This window comes from Spermophilus citellus (assembly GCF_964194105.1).
Source record: "Spermophilus citellus genome assembly, chromosome: X".
Classification (NCBI taxonomy): domain Eukaryota; kingdom Metazoa; phylum Chordata; class Mammalia; order Rodentia; family Sciuridae; genus Spermophilus; species Spermophilus citellus.
In genome coordinates, this window is record NC_138190.1 from 127,597,002 (window position 1) to 127,614,218 (window position 17,217).

Here is a 17,217-nt window from a genome sequence, read left to right on the forward strand (position 1 = left end):
TACTAAAGCATTTGGTATCCCCCAAAGTCCATCACTTCCCATATAAAAATCAGCCTGTGAAGTGCTAACTGTCTCTTGCTTTTCTGAGGCTGTTTGAGATGTGGGACACTTTCACATGCCAAGGAAATAGATGATAAGTTAACATTTGCTGTTCGATCTGATGGGGCCCATTTTGGCCCATCCTCCCAAGCTGTGTTAAGAATCACATCATATGAAAGGATAGTAATAGAAAGTATTCTGGGGTTATGAATCAGGAAACCTGAATTCTAATTTTGCTTCTGCCACTGACTAGCTGAGTGATCTCCAGAATATTGCTTTCCCTTGGGGGTACTGTGAAAAGAGCAGGTTTGATTAATTCTAATGTCTTCTGATTGTCATCGAGTCTCTGGAGAGATGCCTCAGGGAAGGATAGGTGAGTGTTATGCTATGGGTGAATCATACTTTCTGCAGCCAAAACTCTTGCACTTTTATGTTTCTGTATTTTTGGGCTGCATTGGCAATCAGTTAAAAAATCATTCCAAAGCTTAAAAAATTAAAATCCATCATTCCCTATTTTCTCTCTGAGTTCATCTACTTGACTTCAGATTTGGAGTCTCTAATCTTGAACCACACACAAAAAAGAGGTTCTTGAATTGCAGAAAGAAATCTGTCATGTCCTCCAATCAGAAAGCAAAGAAAAGCAAAAATCCAAGGTGGATGAAGGATTGACTTGGTGGTGGAGTGCTGAAAGTTAAGGTCAATGAAGGAAAAGTGGTTCCATTTCCCTACTTTGGGATGACAAGAAACATTTACAAAATCAAGAGATTCAGCTAAAGTCTAGCACTCCAGTAAGTAAGATTTTCTCCATTACACAATAGGATATATCAATGCCTGGGGGAGAAAGTGGACTGAATAAAGAAGAAGGTTAGTTGTGAGTGAATTTCAACTCTGTTAGTGTTTGTTTGTTCACTTTTAAGCCTTTACCAGGCAACCAGGCCCTAAGATGGACTTAGGATGGGAGATGAAAAAAGTTAACCAAACATGGCTCCATCCCTCCAAAGGGTTTCAGTCGAGGTGGGCAAAACAAAAATTGGGAAAATGCACAGAATTTCACTAGAAAGTCAAGGATCATGAAACTATAATATACACACAAAGCACAAAGGGAAAACAGAATTCTTTCTTCCTTCTGAAACATCAAACAAAACTACCTAGAAAAGAAGATGGGATTTAACTTTAGAATTTAAAGATGAATAGGACTAGGACAGACAGGAAATAAAAAGATTTACATGCCATATTTAGAAGTTTGGAATCTATCTTATATGCAAAGGGTGACATGAAATAGTTCAAAACAGCGTGGAGGGTAAAAAAGGGATGATGTTGTCAGATTTACATTTAAACCACTTTGACAATTTTGGTAAAGTAGATTTGATAGGATCCAGGGTGGATTCAGGAAGAAGAGAAACAAGATTATTTAGCTAATCCTGGCAAGAAAGGAATGTGCCTTGATTTAGGACAGTGGCAGTGGCAGTGGAGAAGAACCTAATTCAAGAGGTATTTGGGAGGAAGAATTGACAGGATTTGATACTTGATAGAATGTATGGAGCTGAGGAAGAAGAACGTATCAAGGATTGACACTTAGTTGTTAGCCTTTAATATCCAGGCAATACCATTTACACAGATGGGAGATGGGAAGAGGGAGGATTAGGTGAAGAAGGGTTCCATTTTGAAACATTAAGTGTGAAGTACCTGAGGAACTACCAAGTGGAATTTCCGGCTGGTAGCTCCAAATAAAGATCTAGAGCTCTAAGTGAGTTAGTTTTCACATGGCTACCAAGTAAGACACATGACATCAATCATAGCTAGGGTTTGGGAGCTCATGGAGGAGAGCTACTAAGGCTACACAGTTGTTGGGAGTAGAGGTTGAAAATAAACTATTCTTGGGACCCAAATTGAGCCTGACCTAGATGTAGGTAAATATTACTTTTGGGGTTTACTTACAGCTTGAACCAGTGTGATTATTTCTTCCCAACTAGTCACTAGATTTTGGTCACTTTCTAGGCCTTAATTCCCTCATCTATAGAATAAAAAGATATTAAGGTTTATATTCTTCAGATGTGGGGTTATATTGTATGAATCTGTAGTTTATTGCTCAATATATTTGGTTTCACCATTTTGTGTGTGTATGTGTGTAGTGGTGGTAAGAGAACCTAAAGCCACATGCATTCTAAGCAAGCTTCCTACCACTGAGCTGTATCTGCCAGATCCATTGGTCAATATATTTGAATAAGAAAGCAATTTCTGTAAATTTGATGCATCTTTACAAATGCTGAGGACTATTCATGGACTAATTAATTAATTGTGATTATGCTTACACTTGTGTTGCCTGTTGAAGTATATTGGAGAATAGCAATGAACTTGGTCCAGGTCCACTCAGAATTTGCACACAAAAAAATTCATAGCAGTCATTCAGGGCTGGAGATTCCACTAACCAGTGGTCAAATGTCCTTTTCACAGAGTCTTCCAATTGTATTTAGTTAACGTCCTCTACTGTTTGGCTTAGTATTACTCTAAGATTTATCCCTATCAACCTCAATAGTTGCACCTAAGAATTTATGTATATGCTCACATTTTACAGCCTTGAAGTGGCAGCGGTGGAACAGCAATTGGAAGATAAATATCTAGAAGTCTTCTGAGTTCTTATGAAAGATATCAACTGAACCTTATTCAACCTATGGTGTACCAAACCTCAATATAAAATGTGTGGCACAAGACAGTTATTTGCATTCTGGTTGTCATCCACATTCTCTCCTTTTGTTTCCACTTTTTTATTTGTGCATTATAGTTGCACATAATGATGGAATTTGTTGTTACATATTTGTACATGCTCACAATAGAACTATATAATTTGACCATTATCATTTCCCTTTCCCTTTCCTCTTCTCGCTCCCTGGTTCTTTTCCTCTACAGATCTCCCTTTGATTTTCATGAGACCCCACCCCTGCCACCTTTCTTTTCCTTCATGTTCTTCAAATAACATAAAGTCAAATTATATGTTTTCTAACTTTCTTGTTATTTTACAATTATTTTAACTTATAACTAGTGCTATCATACAGGTTCACCACTCAGATTGATATATCTATACCTACATTTCCATATTTAATTCACTTGTTTCAGAAAATATGTATTATTTTGTCCATATCCTCCAACTGCATTGCTGTTTATCTAAACAACTACTTCTGAACACTCAGAGCAATTCAATTGTTCTTACCAAGGCTTCATGTGCTGGCACAGAAAACACTGTGAATTAAATTTAAGTGAGTCTTCACAAAACCTATTGTTTTTTTTTTAAAGAAAGAGTGTGTGTGTGAGAGAGAGAGAGATTTTTTTTTAATATATATATATATATATATATATATATATATATATATTTTAGTTCTCGGTGGACACAACATCTTTGTTGGTATGTGGTGCTGAGGATTGAACCCTGGCGCACGCATGCCAGGCGAGCGCGCTACCGCTTGAGCCACATCCCCAGCCCCAAACCTATTATATTTTTAAATACACAATACTATATTAGAGACTGTGCCTCAGTATTTTCTGTAGGGCAATTTTCATTTCCTGATTTCTCAAACTGTAGATGAAAGGATTTAACATGGGGATCACCATTGTATAAAATATAGAGACCAGCTGATTTCCTGACAGGGATGCATATTGAGAGGGCTGCAGGTAAGTGTACATAGTTGTTCCATAGTAGAGACCAACAGCAGTGAAGTGGGAAGCACAAGTGGAGAAGGCTTTCTGTTTTCCAGAAGCTGAAGGAATTCCCAGGATAGTCATGAGTATAGACATGTAGGAGACAAGGATCACCACAATGGAGGTGACCAGTGTGAATCCTCCACAGATAACAACCAACATCTGAGTAACCCAGGGATCTGAGCAAGCCAGAGCCAACAGTGGAGGGATGTCACAAAAGAAGTGTGGGAGGATATGTGGTTGACAAAATGATAGTTGTGTGACGGAAGTTGTTACAGCAACCATGTTAACTAAGCCGCCAAGGTAGCATCCTGCTACCAAGAAGAGACAACAACCTCTCGACATGGTAAGGTGGTAGAATAGTGGGTGACAGATGGCAGTATAGCGGTCATAGGCCATGGAAGCCAAAATATTACATTCAGCAGAGGCAAAAATTATAAAAATGCCCATCTGAGTCACACATTCAAGGAAAGAAACCTCATGCAGCTGAGTTAATAAATTTGTTAAAGTCTTTGGGGTTGTGGTGGATGACAAACAAACATCAAGGAAGGACAGATTAGAGAGAAAAAAATACATGGGAGTGTGGAGGCGGGAGCTGATTATTATCAAGACTACCAGGCCTAGGTTCCCCAACACAGTGATGATATAAACAACAAAGAAAACTCCAAATAGCAGAACTGCAAGCTGTGGGTTGTCTGTCATTCCAAGAAGGATGAATTTAGTCACTATAGATGAATTCTCCATTGACACAGCTGAGAATTATTGTGGACTAGTTAAAATTCTTCAGACATGCTTTAAGAGAGAAAATAAGACAAAACTGGATGATATGAGTAAAACAGCTCCATTTGAAGCACACAAATCCATGACACAATCCATCCCTTCTCCTCATCTGGAGTCTCACTTTAGACCCTTCCCAAACAGGTTCACTATTTCCCAGGCACAACATGGAAGAGGTAAAAACTAAAGGGGAAGGGAAAAAAAGGAAGTAAGGAAAACTCAGAAAGTAAAAGGAACACAGGGAAGAAAATAAAGGCCCAGGAAGCAAAAAGTTCATTATAATATTTGTGAAAGAAATGAGTGAGAGTTTTGCTCTTCACCAACACAGGACTACACACTCTTGGAAAAAATAACGGATTGGCCAAATTATATTGTTATATTGTGTGCATGTATGAATATGTAACATCAACTTCTACCATTATGTACAACTATACTGCACCAATAAAAAATATGGAAAGGGCTGGGGATGTAGCTCAGTGGTTAAGTGCCCCTGGGTTCAGGTTCAATTCCCAGTACCCTCCCTCCAAAATATGGAAAGAAAAAACATAAATATGACAAATTAAGTACAAAAATGTAAACAAAATAAAAGTGTAAAAGAAAAAAATTAGTGCTATGGACTTCCATGTTACTCTCTCTCCTCTTTTCAAACCACACCCAAGGAATTATTGGAAATGAGGTAATTGGTAAATATGTCAACCAATTTCATCTACAGAGAGGGTCCTCCTCCCACCTTCAGTATTGTGACATTTCTGAAAGAATAGAAGTCACCAATACTCACTATTTGTGTTGGTCAGTAGAGAATTTTCCAGGACCATGATCATCTCTCCATTGGTTGATTGTTGCAGAAGTGAGGAATGCTCCTAAGTGACCATAAGAAACTGGGATCAAGTTTGAGGGCATCATTGGGTCCTATGAAATAGCAACCACAGAAGAACCAATACCATCAGGATTCTTGCAGCTTCTGGTTCATCACTTACCATTTCTTTTGACCATGCTTGGAACAAAGGGAATGCAAATGCAAAACTAACTGTGACTTAGTGAACAGATATATCTGAGCAAAGGACCAAGTCCCCAAATGGTTGAAGTCATATGGTACTAAGTGCATGGGCTCTGTCCCACTCTCTAAAGGTTACAGGCTATCTCTCCATGATGCTAGCTTGCTGCCTAAAAACAAATGCCAGGGCTGTGCCATGGATGAAGCACCAGATAAAATAAGAGATGAGTCCATTTAGCTCCATCTTCATTTATAGAATATAAACCAACTTTGAGCTCCTATGGATCACTGGGTAATCATTGGTGAATCATGCCTAGAAATAGTTCTTGTGTTTAACTAGAGGCTGGACAAAGGGACCTCTGAAGGGAAACCCCAACTTTGATTAAAAAGAAAGTCATGGGCTGAGGTTATGGCTCAGTGGTAGGATGCTCACCTAGTATGCATGGAACAGGGGGTTCAGCACCACACAAAAATAAAATAAAGATATTGTGTCCAGCTAAAACTAAAAAATAAATAAATATATATTTTAAAAAAGAAAGTCATGGACTAGAAATGTAGTTCAGTGAAAGGGCACTTGCCTGGCACACATAAGGCCCTGGGTTCTATCTCCAACCCTGAAGAAAAAGAATAAAGAAAGAAAGTCATGTGTGTTTGAATTCACCCCAAAACACAGATTCATTACTTGGCTTAATAGTTAAAATCTCTGATTCTGAGACCTTATGGTTGTTTTTGAATCCTGGCTCAGGAGATCACTAGTTCTAGTGACCTAGGGCACACCCTACCTAAGCTTTAGTGTACTCTCTAAGAGGGATACAAGTAGGACCTCTTTTATGGGGCAATTGTGAATATTAAATGAAATATTGCAAGTAAAGCACTGGGTACATATTAGGTGCTCACTGAATTATTTTCTTCTTTCCTTCAGGACAACTCCACTTGTATATTTATTACCTTTTCCACTGTATTTCACCAAGTGGAAGCAGAGGTATTGTGTATATGCAATTGGTATAATTTTAGATTGATAGAAGTGGACCTTAGAAAAACCAGTAGAATTATAATTCCTATGCCCCACACTCTTACTCCCCTTCCCACACATATAAAGTGTGGCCAGAGCCAATGAAAAGAGGTTCTCTCAGTTGTGCTAATTCATTTTGTTATTGTTGTTTTCTACCCAAACTGCTGGTATTAACTGCTACTGCTACTGCTTGGCACAGCAACCTGCCCCGGTGGAATATTCTGCAACTTATCCCTCCAAATGGGGAGATTGAAAAAGAAAAGAGTGGGATGAATGAAGGTTAATGGAAAGACAACTGCATTCTGTAACAAAGTCATGAGTTCGAGTCCTCAAGATAGTTTGTAGTCTCTCAGCGGTATATAGACCACTTTAACCTCTTTGAGTCCCATATTTTCTTATCTCAAAAACAAGAGAAAACAGTACTCCCTATGCCTCTTTTAGGGTTGGCATGAAGATCAAATAAAATAATGAATGTGAACGCACTCCGTAAACTCTGAAGGGTGATATAATACACATGGAACGGATCCCTATTATTATTCCATCATGGAAGGTGGGAGAGGGAGGAGGAATGCGTCAATGTGATCATTTTCTGCTGCCTGCTCCAGCTCGTGCTTACAGAGCTGCACTCCTTGCCTTCCCACTCACCCACCCCACACACACACATCATCTGCTCTACCTCTCCACTGTGAAAGTTTCAACCTGTGAAGGTTTAAACAAACAGCTCCAGGCAGTTCACATACCTTGTATGATGAGAAAGACAGGCTTTTTAATGTTAGTTTCACATTCTTGTGTCATCTTTTACATTTCACATTTTAGGATAATTCTTTTCCCTGGCATCCGCATGCATTGTAGGCATTCAGTAAATAATACTTGAATGACTAAGTGACTGTTAGTCCTTAAAACATGGTGAAATCTTTTTGTGTTTAAAATAAGATTGAATTGCTTTTTCTTCCCAAAGGAAACAAACATGTAAAATTAAGACTATAAAGGAAATGATTTGATACTCCTATCCACACACTCCACTGCTTTAACTGCTGTCATGATAGCAACCAGAAACGGTTTATTATTATTTTGGCTAACATGTCTTGGATATATTTACTTGTTGGAGATGAATGGGCAATTCAATTTGATGAAGAAGTGACTTTTCATATTTTTAAAAAAATTCACTCCTGTATCCATTTTTAAAAGCATTTAAATTTAGAGTACTCATTCTTTAAAAAGTTGATTACTACCTTTCTCAGTTCTTCAGTTATATAGTTCACTGTGAATCTTCCAAATATAGGCTAACATTTGAAACTTAAGCAAAGTTTCACTTATTTACCCATTCAATAAAAATTTCTCGGATTTTTGGTAAGTGCCCAGCCTTCCAAAAAATCATTGGTATAATTTTAGATTGATAGAAGTTTTTACTTTTTTTCTAAGTAAAGAAATAGAAACCCAGAGAGATCATATGACTTGTCTAAGGTCTCAGTGAACCAAGTAGCAGGGTTGGTGCTGGAACCCCAATCTCCTGATCAAATTCAGTGACCTTTTCATAAGACTATTTTGCTTTACTCTTAACTTGTTTTCTGAAGTTATTGTGGAGGAAACTTTCACCTTTGGTACATTCATTTCTCTCATAATAAATGAAAGGTAATTCTTTGTCACTATATTTAAGCTGTATGACCTTGAGCAAATTGCTTGCTTGTTTGGGTCCCAATTTTTTCATCAATAAAATGGAGCAGCTAAACTATGTGGTCCCTGAGGCTCTTTTCAGCTTTGAACTCTAATTTCCCATGACACTGTGAGTCAAACTGCACAAAGATCACTGGTCATTCTCAGTATCTGATGGAAAGAATTTGAAAAGCAAATTTCTATGATTCTGTGAGTTTATGCTGTACAAACCACTCTGCCCTTCTTTTTTCTCTTCTGTTTGTTCTCTGTACAAGGCAGTTAGGAGCACTGAGACAACAGCATGGTATGTGGTAAAAGATTTGGTCAAAGTATCCCCACACATCCTAACAGAATAATTGGCCAGATTGTTTAACCTCTCTGCTACCTATTTCCTTATCTAAAGTAGAAATCATATTACCTAATTTAAATGATTTTTGAAAATTAAACAGAAAAATTTAAATTGCTTAATGTATATTTAGGTGCTCAATAAGTCTTAAAAGTCTATTTTGTTGTATGATTCTATTTCTTCTTAAAAGTCTATTTTATTGTATGATTCAATGTGTGTGAAATGTCTAGAAACTACACTATTTGTTGGTAGGGTCTTGAAGAGTGGTATAAAAATGAGAGGAATAGAATTTGTTTTTTGAGTGGTGAAAATGTTTGAAAATTGATCACAGTGATGGATGTAAAGCTTGGAGTATGTTAAAAAACTATTGAATTGTACAATATATGTATATATATAATATAAAATATATATTATATATATTATATATATAATATAAAATATATATTATATATATTATATATATTCTGATATGTGAGTTGTATCTCAATAAAGCTTTTATCAAACAAAAATATCATGATAAATACTGGAGAATAAAAAGTCCATTGTAGATCAGCCATCCTTGGCTGTATCTACATCCTTCTACTGACCTACAGCAGAAAACCCTAAGCACCGGATGAGATCACCAATTTAGAAGTACTTTGAAAAATTTAGCAATGACAAAAGAAATATATTCAAAGGAAATGATATAAGCATAATTGGAGAAATAAAGACTTGGATGAATGGAAAGAAATACCTTTTGTTTGACTGGCAAAGCTAAAATGTAATAAAGATGATACTTTTTAAGTTAATGTATAGATTTAATGTAATATCAATTTAAAATTCTACAGGATATTTTACAGACCATAATAAATTTATTAGATTCACCTGGAAGGATAAGAAGCCAAAAATGTCAAAAGATATTATTTTAAGTAATGATGGCAGAAAGCCTCTTAGATTTTAAACTTTATTGCAAAGCCATACATATAAAAACCTGTTGGGCATTGGGTTAAAAACAAAGATTGATGGGCTGGGGTTGTGGCTCACTGGTATATAGCGCTCGCCTACCATGCATGAGGTACTGGGTTCGAACTTCAGCATCACATAAAAATCAGATAAAGATATTGTGTCCACCTAAAACTAAAAAATAAATATTAAAAAACAAAGATTGATCAAGGAAATTGCACATTCTAAAGAAAGTCAAAGTCTTATAAAAACTAAAACAGACACACACACACACACACACACATACACAGCAAGAGAACGAGAGAGAGGAAGATCTTAACAAATAATTGTTGTCAGGAAAACTGTAATAGTAAGAAGAGAATGAATTTGGATAAGAAACTCCTATCATATGCTTCAATAAATTCAGATGGATCAAAAAGTTAAGCACAAAAATCTATCTGGTGAAATCATACAATAAAAACCCCCAAACAGAATAGAATTGTTTATCCAGCTATTGTGGCCATTTGAAAAACTGAGGTATAATCTAAGCCACAATAGTACTGAGAACTAGGATGATGTGTCCAAATATATGACTAAAAATATTTTGTACACTGTACTATAAAAATGAATGTCAAAGAGGAAATAACTAAAAAAGGATAATATGGGTAGTGAGAAGAATTTTTAAAGCACCCTAGTCAAAACATAAAGAAATAAGGGAGCTTCATATTTTGATCTCCTACATTACATTGATACATTCTTCTGGTCACAAATAATAGACACCATGCACTGTAGGGAGCACATTTGGTATATAATCACCTGAAAAAAATATCACCTCAGCAAAATACAAATTAAAACACAAAGTTTTCCCCAACATGATAGGTATGTTTAGAATACAGATCACTATTAAGAAACAGGTCAGTAGGTAAATAAGATGAAGGTGAAGTGAATTTTTAGAACATACTAAGATGGTATGTAACTGCTCTTTACCCAGTCAACTCCATTTCAGGAAGATATCCCAAAGGATATAATTCAAAATAAATGAGAATAAATTATGCAAAAATGTTCATCACATTGCTGTTCAAATATTCATCTGCTGTATGTGTACATCTATAAATCATGATCTTATATGCTTAGAAGATTCACTTATGCGTTAAACCCAATTTCTGCCCACAAAGAACATATAATATATTAGGGAAGACATTGTAAGTATAATTCATTCTTTCATGGAAATAAACATGAAAGAACAAAGAAAGGGGGCCGATTTCAATCATGGGCATGGATCAGGGTGGAGGTGCGGAGAAGAAAGGCTTCCTGGGGGAGGTAGGACTGATTATGGACCTTGAAAGGTGTGTGGAGTTTGATGAAAGATGTGAACATCTGAAAGAGAAAAGGGCATTCCATTAAAAAAAATCCAACTTCCTGGTTGCGGGGGATGGCTAAACACACCATTAGATACTGACAGGCTAGATGGCCATGTAATCAGTAGGAACAAATAAAAGAAATATATTTGTGAAATAACCTCAAGCCACAAAAAAACTATGACTGTACCTTAAAAAGGTCAGACAGGCACTCAGAATGCTTGATATCCGCAATGTATGATTCAGTAAATTGCTCAAGTTCTGCAATTTTAAAAAGTCAACAGCACTGTATAAAGGTGAGTGCTAAGTCAAACCTACAAGCATTTGCTCTGATCCTTCTCTGGGACTAAACTTTCAGGGCCAGGATGACTGTGCACACTGGGTTTCTGCAGGGTCTTCAGGAAAGTGGGAGGGGTAATTGCTTGTTGGCAACTGCAGGGGCTGAACTCTGTGCTTCCTCCTCTCACATCTCCTATGAACACAAGTCATCCACTTGATTATGATGCCCTCCATCCCCTCTGCCTCTCCCCCCTCACACCCTAGCCCACTAAATCCTCTTCTATTTCAACAAAGCCATCACAATGTCCAGTCTCCAAAATCCCTGAGTAATGGGACAGGAGTTAGGAGGACTCAGGACCATCTGTCTTGTTTTACTAAGTCTACTGACAGGGAAAAAGAAAAGCTCCAGGATTGGGAACCTTAGTTTATGTAAGCTTAGAATTCATCAGCTCTGATTTCTGCCTGCTACATTCTTACCCTCTGCAGACATAAAATAGAAATGTGAAAAGCAATTTAGAGTTACTCAAAGAAAAACTTGTCGCTCTGCCTAAAGTTTTTCAAGTTATAGGCCCCAGGCAGACACGTCAACATAGATCAGTTTTTATGGCCCAATTCAGTGGCTCTCAGTGAAAGAACCTACCCTATTGTTCACTCCCCTCTACTCCACTCTTTGTGTGACTTCAACAAAATACACAAGTCCACTCTACTCACCTACAATTTCTTGCTATTTTTTTTCAAGGATACATTTAGCATTTCACTCATCTCCCCCAGTTGTTTCTTCTGGAAAGACTGAGGCATTTTTTAGCTCCTTGGACTTCTCTCCATAAAAACAGCTAATCATGAGGCAACTATGAAGTGCTGAACGAAAGCAATGCACAGCATATAATGCAGAATCATTCTCCCCTGGGTGAATCTGAAGCTAATTGAAAGGTTACTGTGTGAGGCGCTAAGCAACTCAGTGAGACCCTATCTCTAAATGACATAAAAAATAGGGCTGAGAATGTGGCTCAGTGGTCAAGAACCCCTGAGTTCAATCCCCAGTACCAAAAAAAAAAAAAAGAAGAAAGAAAGAAAGAAAGTGTAAATAGGTTGTCTTTCCTTAATCATTAATCATATGTTATATTTATGTAAACATTTTTTACTCCTTCCACAAACATTTTTCCTCCATATGCATGTTAACATGTTTATTGTCCTAAAACCCATGTAAGATATGTAGTTGTACATTTATACCAATAAGGGTCAGACTCTATATTTAGGTTCCCTAATTAGAAAGAGCAAAGGATAGGTTAGCTAAGAGATGGGACTTGGTGTCAGATCTGACACTAACCAGCTATCTGACTTTTGGCTAATAACATCCCATTTCTGCTCTTCATTGTCTGCATCCATAAAACAAGAGATTGGACAGATGATTTGCAGAGCTTTTCTTCCACTTCTAAGACTCAATGAGTCAGAGCCCAGTGACATGTATCAGAGGCAACCTGCTATGCACAAAAAGGCAGTATTTTAAAGTAGAAAATATATTGGCTTTACAGTAAAACAAAATTGTGTTTGATTCTTGGAATTACCAATTATGACCAGTGTTACCTTGGCATATTTACCCTCTCTGAGTCTCATCTTTCCTCTATAAAATGAGATAGTAATACTTTATATGGTTATTGTGATGGTAAACAATAAAACAGCAAATGGCACATAATAAGCTCTCATTAAATGGTAGCTACTCTTAGTGGCTTTATATGCCAATACATTATAAGTTCCCATCCAGAATGTATTTATACATTATTTATTTGTAGGTGCTCTTTTGATCTCAAAATAAACATGGATCTTCTCTACTTTCTCAGTCACGGAATATATTAGCCAGAGTATAATTATTATATAAACAAACTGATTTTACATAAAGGAATAGTGAAGTTATATGACTAGTCCTAAGTCACACAGTTAGATAATGACAAAGCCAAGTCTAAAACCCAAGTTATGTCATACCTAGTCAATGGAGTTTACACACTCAACTGATTCTATTTAAACTAAGCTATACTTCTATTAAGAGTTTGTTGTGTCAGGTAAAAGTAATAAAAATATTTTTTCACTCTATTACTTAGCTAAGTCTATTAAGAAGAGCAAAATAAGATAGTGGAAATCTGAGCAACTCAAGCCAAAACTTTGTTATTTATAATTCTTGGGTCAAAATAGTCTTTTAGGCAGTCGAGGAAGCAGCAGGGCAAATTAATGTTACTATTTGTTTCCCATTGTTATGGTTTAGATATGAGGTGTCCCCAAAAAGCTCATGTGTCAGACAAAGCAAAGTTTGCAGGACAAATGATTGTTATGAAAGCCTTAACCCAAGCAGTGAATTAATTCTCTGATAGGGATTAACTGATGGTAACTGCAGACTGGTAGGTTGTGGATAGAGGAGGTGGGCCATCAGGGGTGTACCTTTGGGATATATATTTGGTGAGCTGAGCTTAGTCTCTCTCTGCTTCCTGTTATATTGTCTTGATCTGCTTTCCTTCCACTACACTCTCTGCCATGATGTTTTTTCCTGCCTCAAGCCCCAAGAATAAGAGCTGGCCATCTATGGACTGAGACCTCTGAAAACATGAGCCCCCAAATAAAATTTTCCTCTTCTAATTGTTCCTGTCAGGTCTTTTGGTCACAGCAATGAAAAAAAAATCTGACTAAAACATGCATAGTTATTCTTGTCACCCTCCAAGTTAGTCTGACCAGCTGAGTGAAGGGTGCCACTTACCCATTTAGCCAGAAAAGTATGGGTCATCCTTAACACCCCCTTCTTTATCACCTCCTCCTTTACCCAAACATTATCAAGTCCACCTAATTCTACCTTCTAAATTCCCCTTGATTCTAGTCTGCTATGATTTGAATGTCCCCTCCAAAACTCATGCTGGTTTTAACTTCCATGGTTCCAGTATTAGGAGGTGGAACTTTTAAGTCATGATTAGGTCAACAGGGCTCTGCCCTCATGAATGAATTAATACTGTGATCATGGGAGTGGGTTCCTGATAAAAAGACAAGTTCCACCCTATTTTTCTCTCCCAAACATGCTCATTTGTTCTTCCACCATGTAATGTTACAATAAGAATTTGTTATCAGATGTATCCCCTCAATCTTAAACTTCCCAGCCCCCAGAAACACGATCAAATAAACCATTAATACTTAATTTTCTCACTCTCTGATATTCTGTTATAGCAGGAGAATTGGACTAAAGACATGATCACCTCTTTCTACTCTAACAGGTCATAATTTTTTCTCACCTGGACTACCTATTAACTGATTTCCACATAGCTGTTCTTAGTCAATTCAAATCAATTAAGTATAGGCAGCTGGGTTTTTTAAAAAGGTTTTTAGTTGTCAATGGACTTTTATTTTGTTCATTTATTTTTATGTGGTGCTGAGGATCGAACCCAGTGCCTCACATATGCTAGGCAATTGCTCTGCCACTGAGCTACAACCCCAGCTCCAGCCAGCTGTTTTTAAATAAAACTTTAAATATGAATTTAAAAAAGTAAGGTCTATGTTCTATTTATGTATATTATCTTGTACACATTTCCCCTGAGTCATTAATTATTCCATTTTTATTTGTCTAATTTATTATATGCCTATTTTTATTTTGTCCCATAAACACTTTCAGATGTTATGACTACAAATCTAATTTTCTCATATGCTAAAATACACAAGAAAATTACTTATTCAACAACTATTTACAGAATGTTTATTGTATTTGACACTAAGAATGCAGAGTGAACAACAGAGATAAAGTTCCTTTTCTCATATGCATATATATTAGTGGACAGAGACAGATAATATAATAACATGAATGCAACCCCACTTCCAAAAGCTAAAAAAAAATAAAATATCTAGAAATTTAACCAAAGAGGTGAAATACCTTTATAATTAAAAATATAAACATGGATAAAAGTTAAGTGGATGCAAAAAGAAAATTGAAAGACACCATGTGTTCATGGGTTGGAAGAATCAATATTGTTAAAATGACCATAATACCCAAACTGATCTACAGATTAATGTAATTCTTATCAAAATACCAATGAAATTCTTCATAGAAATAGGAAAAGCAATATTATAATTAGTATGGAACCATGAAAACCCTGGAATAGACAAAATCATCTTGAGCAAATACAAGAAAGCAGGAGGCATTACACAATCTGACTTCAAAACATAGAGCAAAGCTTCAGTCATCAAAAGAGCATGGTATTGTCAATGGAACAGAATATTGAGTATAAGAATAAGCCGAGGATACTTTGGAGGAGAGAAGATGGCCGAGAATAGAGTGCATCACACCCCATGTACCGCGCCACTGCGCAGGTGAATAACGAGTTAGAACAACGACAGAAAACTATCTTGTTAGGAACTTACAGCAAAATGGGGGTGCACCAAAACCTAGAGGAAGGATTTCCAGCACCGAGGTCCGGTAATTGAGTCTCAAACATGAGCCAACTGTGCGACTGGAGATCCAGGCTGACTGATCTGCGCGGCCCGCCCCGCGGCTACAGATGGCGGGGCGCCGCCGAGAAGCGGCCAGCAAGCAGGGAGAAACGTTGCTGCGGATTCTGTGGAATCCTGCCACCTGAGCCCTCACTGAGCCCCGGGCTGAGTTCGGGATTTCAGACAGGGAAGGAAGCGGTACAATTCTATCCCCCACAACAGAAACTCCACCAAGGAAACCAGCGGCCACCATCTTGGAGACCTGAAGTAACCACCGCCACTCTCCGACAGATTGCAACAATAAAACAGGTGCGTGTTACTCAGCTCATCTCCCCATACAGCGGGGAATTTGCATAAAATCTCTCCTAGGCTTTCCAGGGGAGGGATTATCAGAGCGAGCCTGCATAAAGACGTGGGGAAAGCTAGAGACACCTGACCTTCAACTCCCCCTCCCATCAGTGGGGAAAACGAAACCTGTCTTGCCAGAGCTGGGGGAGGGGCAAGTGGAAAAAATCAAAATAATAGAGTACCAGGGTTCACAATAGCCAACCTCCACACCCAACAAACGGCAGGCCCAGAGTACAGTTTGAACTGCCGAGAGGCATCACTCAGGGGAAATCTGGTCTAGCAGGAGAACCAGGACTAGCAGGAGAAACCATGGGACTAGAGGCCAGGCCCTCGCGACTGGGCGGCTGGAGTCTGCCCCCCCCACCGGCGACCGATAGCCTGCCAGCTGCCCGCGTGACTGGGCGGCTGGAGACCGCCCGCCCGCCGGCGACCGGGAGCTGAAACCAACCAGAGACAGTCCAGTCCCACCCCACCCCCATTTGGACACCCTGGAAAGGAGCCTGGGGCCCACCATAGCAGAGAGGTGATGTCACTGGAGCTCGGCCGTCGGAATTCCTTCCCAGCGGAATCCACTTTAGCAGGCATAGTCTACCAACACAAAGGAGAGACAACAGAGATATACAAAACCAAAACAAATCTATAGATGAGAGCAGAAACACAGCAATCAAATAGAGCTGGAAAGTAGCGTGAACATCATGAAAAAAAAAGGGAAAAAAGGAGTACAAACAATGCAGGACAACTTAAATCTACAGGAGGACCTAGAAGCATCAGAAACAGGGATAGGGAAAGAACTCAAGGCATACCTAAGTCAAATGGAAAGGAATATTAGAGGAGATATGAGACAGCAAGTCCAAGCAATAAAAGTATATTTTGAAAATGAATTAAACAAACAAGTTCAAATGGCAAAGAACGAGCTTTACCAGGAGATAGAGATCTTAAAAAAAATCAAACAGTAATCCTAGAAATGTATAAAACTGTAAACCAAATTAAAAACTCAAACGAGAATATTACAAATAGACTAGATCAAGTAGAAGTCAGAACATCAGATAATGAAGACAAAGTCTATCAACTTGAAAAGAATATAGTCAACACAGAAAAGATGCTTAAATCCCACGAGCAATCTATTCAAGAGATATGGGATGTCATAAAAAAAAACAAATTTGAGAGTCATTGGGATAGAAGAAGGCATAGAGAATCAAACCAAAGGAATGGACAACCTATTAAATGAAATAATTCTGAATCTCTTTTTCTCGCCATGCACAAAAGTTAACTCAAAATGGATCAAGGAGCTTGATATCAAATCAGAGACACTGCGTCTGATAGAAGAAAAAGTTGGCTACGA

The 17,217-nt window shown here is 37.8% G+C and overlaps 1 protein-coding gene across 1 annotated transcript; it reads right to left on the minus strand.

Moving 5' to 3' along the window:
* Positions 1 to 3,552: 3,552 nt before the first annotated feature.
* On the minus strand, positions 3,553 to 4,476 carry LOC308639548 (olfactory receptor 5AR1-like; the record flags this gene model as incomplete). Its single annotated transcript, XM_081277754.1, has 1 exon — positions 3,553 to 4,476. One exon carries the CDS (start codon positions 4,474 to 4,476, stop codon positions 3,553 to 3,555), a length of 924 nt encoding a protein of 307 aa, XP_081133880.1.
* Between the last annotated feature and the right edge of the window lie 12,741 nt (positions 4,477 to 17,217).